This window comes from Antrostomus carolinensis, unplaced genomic scaffold (assembly GCF_000700745.2).
Source record: "Antrostomus carolinensis isolate BGI_N321 unplaced genomic scaffold, ASM70074v2 scaffold6787, whole genome shotgun sequence".
Taxonomy (NCBI): Eukaryota; Metazoa; Chordata; class Aves; order Caprimulgiformes; family Caprimulgidae; genus Antrostomus; species Antrostomus carolinensis.
In genome coordinates this window covers 25,378-28,538 of record NW_010326561.1, presented here as the reverse complement: position 1 = coordinate 28,538, position 3,161 = coordinate 25,378, and the positions used below count along the sequence as shown (strand labels likewise).

Genomic DNA, 3,161 nt, shown 5'->3' with positions numbered 1-3,161 from the left:
TCCAGGTGGGGCCTTATGAGAGCGGAGTAGAGGGGGAGAATCACCTCCCTCGACCTGCTGGCCATGCTTCTCTTGATGCAGCCCAGGATATGCACATTGTCTGCTCATGTTCAGCTCCTCGTCCACCACCACCCCCAAGTCCTTCTCTTTGGAGCTGGTCTCAAGGCGCTCATCACCCAGCCTGTATTTGTGCTTCTCAGTGCATGCCTTTGCTTGCAGATATGGTTCAGTCTTTTAGAGAACATTTTGACCTCCACAGCAAAATTTAAGCATCTGTTAGCGTGACTGCAACTAACCTGATTGCATCTATAAGCTGTGTGGACAGTTTTATTCTGGAATAAAAGTGCTTTATCTTGATATACCTTAAGTCAATAAAACACCCTTTGTGTTTTTGTGAAGCCAAGGAGGAGGAAAGATTTGCATACAGCACGATATTATCACTGCAGTTGTCAACTGTTTTCTTTAATGGAAATTTAAATCAGGTTGCATAAATTAGTTTAAAAAGTCTTGCTTGTCTTACACTTCAAAATCAAATTCAGTTTTACTGTGTGCATCCCTCTGCTCTAGAAAATAATAAGGGGTAGTCAATTGTTAATTTAGAAAGAGAGGAGGGTGTGTGGCTCAGACCTTTTACTTGCAGGATCTCCTGTGGTCCCTAGGACAGTATCTTTCCTGAAGGACAGGTCTTTTGAATTGTGATTATTTTTTGTTTGTTTAAGAGACACCTTTTTTCTAATTCTTTTTGTTAGCATGTTTTCAAATCTTGTAGTGGAATTGTATTAAAGCCTAAAATAGACTATCCTGCAGCTCTTGCACAAAAACAGATATGAAGCAAATGCTAGAACTGTTCCAAATGTATTATGTAAACTCAGAATTTTTTCACTACCGTTTAATAAAAATTGTATGAGAAAAATAACTCTACTCAAACATTTAATTATTTATTTTGCCCCAAACAGGTTAGGTGGTGGTCCTGATGATGCCAAGGAGATTATGCAGCACAAATTCTTTGCTGGCATTGTTTGGCAAGATGTATACGAGAAAAAGGTATTTACACAACTGTTCTCCTGAGGTGAATTGTAGCTGTGAATATACTGAATGTTTCAAATTTTATTGCCCTCTGTAAGGTACACCAAAGACCTCCACGGAAGAAGTTTGCAGTTGTTTTTAATGAGGATAAATTGCTTCATGTTTCTTAAAATTCTGTAATTGGTTTACTTCTGAACCAGAGTTTTTTTCCTCAATGAGATACTTGGGTTTTTTTGACTGAATAAATAGGATGTAACAAAAATTGCTTCCAAATTTTGATAGTATATAAGCTTTTAAAATGGCTTTTCCTGTGAATTCTTGTTGCCGTTCCTTGCTATCAACTCGTGTCCCTCGTGAGCCCAGGAGTTATTGTTGGTTCCTGAGCATCTGAAGCAAAACTCCTAGGAGCAGTAGTGGAAGATGGGCTGTTTGTTCCCTTTGCATTTTTCCTGTCTTGAATGATGAAATTAGGCTGAATAGGCAAGTGCAGAGAAGTGTTGCCTTTTACATCAATCCAAGCCTACTGTTTTTTTTATTGGTGACAGTGGGCTGATGTGAATTGTCTGCACTTCGTGGTGTTTCTCCCAGGTTTCCTTGAGAGCCACTGAGTTTGTAGGCTTTCCAGTGGGAGATGCTGAAGTCAAAGAGCTCAGCCTTTTCCATATGAGTGTGTTTTATCAGTTGTCTATGCCTCACTCTGCCCACTGATATAACTTCACTCCTCCAAGGTGCCCTACTTCATGCTCTCAGGGTGATCTGCTGTTGTCCTCTCCCATTTGATTCTCACCAGCCACATTTTCTGTAATGCTCACATGAAATGCAGCTAACTAAAACGTGGGTCTGGTGATTCAAGGCTCCCATCTACTGGTGCCACACGAATCCCAGCCTTTCCCAATTTCCCTCCTTCCCCCTGCAGCCCCTCATTATCAGATCTCGTTTGATCTCTAAATATAGTTTAGTTCTCCCTCCAGTTGGTGGGAGCAGGTAAGACACTTAGCAGAAACTAAGTTTTAATTCTTTGGATTCTTTCAGTAAAACTGGTACAGTGATCTATTAGCTGTGTTTATATTCTTGAAAAAACAGAGCATAACGCTGCTGGTTTCCATACTGTAGTGGGAGAATTGTCTAGTGCCTGTATACAATTACAGAGTGCTCTGTTTCCTTCTCTCCTCTCGCTTCCTCACAGGTTTGTGTGGCTAAAGGGAACTGAAAAAAAAATCATAAAACGAGTTTTTGTGCTACGAAAGTGTAGATAGAGTTTAGACCTCCATCCTTTTGAAGCATCCCTTGAGAGAGGGAGCTGCATGTGGTCATGAGGGAGCAGGGAGTTGCATGGGGTTTATTCAGTATGATGTAAGAAGTGTATTTGAATTCTGTGAATTCACCATTCTGTGAATTACTGTTCTAAACAGGAAGTTATCCCCATTTTCACCCAGCTGACAAGCTGAATGAATACTTGGGGTATTGCTATTTTTTTGCAGTTTAAGGTAATCAGTAAAGACATTAAAGCCCCATTATCAACTTAAGTTACTTGTTATTTGATGGTAGTTCTGCTTCCCTGAATGGAGGAGAAATCATACAAGCTGGAGGCAATTTATTTATCCGTAGGACTGAGAAAGCCTTTGTAAATTGTCCCATAGTAGTACTGACTCAGATTGCTATGGAAACTACCAGGAAATTCCAAATGTTACATATTTTGGAGAAAGCTCTGCTAATTGAGACTATTTCTGACCTTGACATATCCAAGGAGGCTGGATTCTGGTTTGGCTTCTGTCCCATTAGCATGTGCATCTGAAATTGGATGTAAACCATCACGTACTGTAGAAATAGCCATGCTGTGCAAATGAAGAGATTTCAGGAAGCCCTTGAGTAATTGCTGCCCAGGTTCTGGGTGATCCAAAGAGAATCTCACAGCATTTACCTGAAATGCAGTCTCTCAGATAAAAGCTGAATTTTGTCAGCTGCCTAGAGGTGTTTATGTGCCAGTCTTGGTTACCCACTATCTCCAGATAACGGTGAATGTGTTTATGAATATAGGCTTGGGGTAACTGAGAACGCTTACTTTGTAATTAAGCTTTTTGGAAACACAGCTTTGCTCTGAATTATAAGGAGTTCCGAATAACTAGGGTTGTCCC

General features: G+C 40.4%; 1 protein-coding gene across 1 annotated transcript in view; it reads left to right on the top strand.

The window, feature by feature from the left end:
* The window catches only part of AKT1 (AKT serine/threonine kinase 1), a 37,569-nt gene that overhangs the window by 29,599 nt on the left and 4,809 nt on the right, over positions 1–3,161 (top strand). Inside the window, exon 10 of the mRNA XM_010171602.2 lies at positions 957–1,044. Within this exon, the coding sequence (XP_010169904.1) occupies positions 957–1,044 (88 nt within the window). The remainder of the gene's footprint in view (positions 1–956; positions 1,045–3,161) is intronic.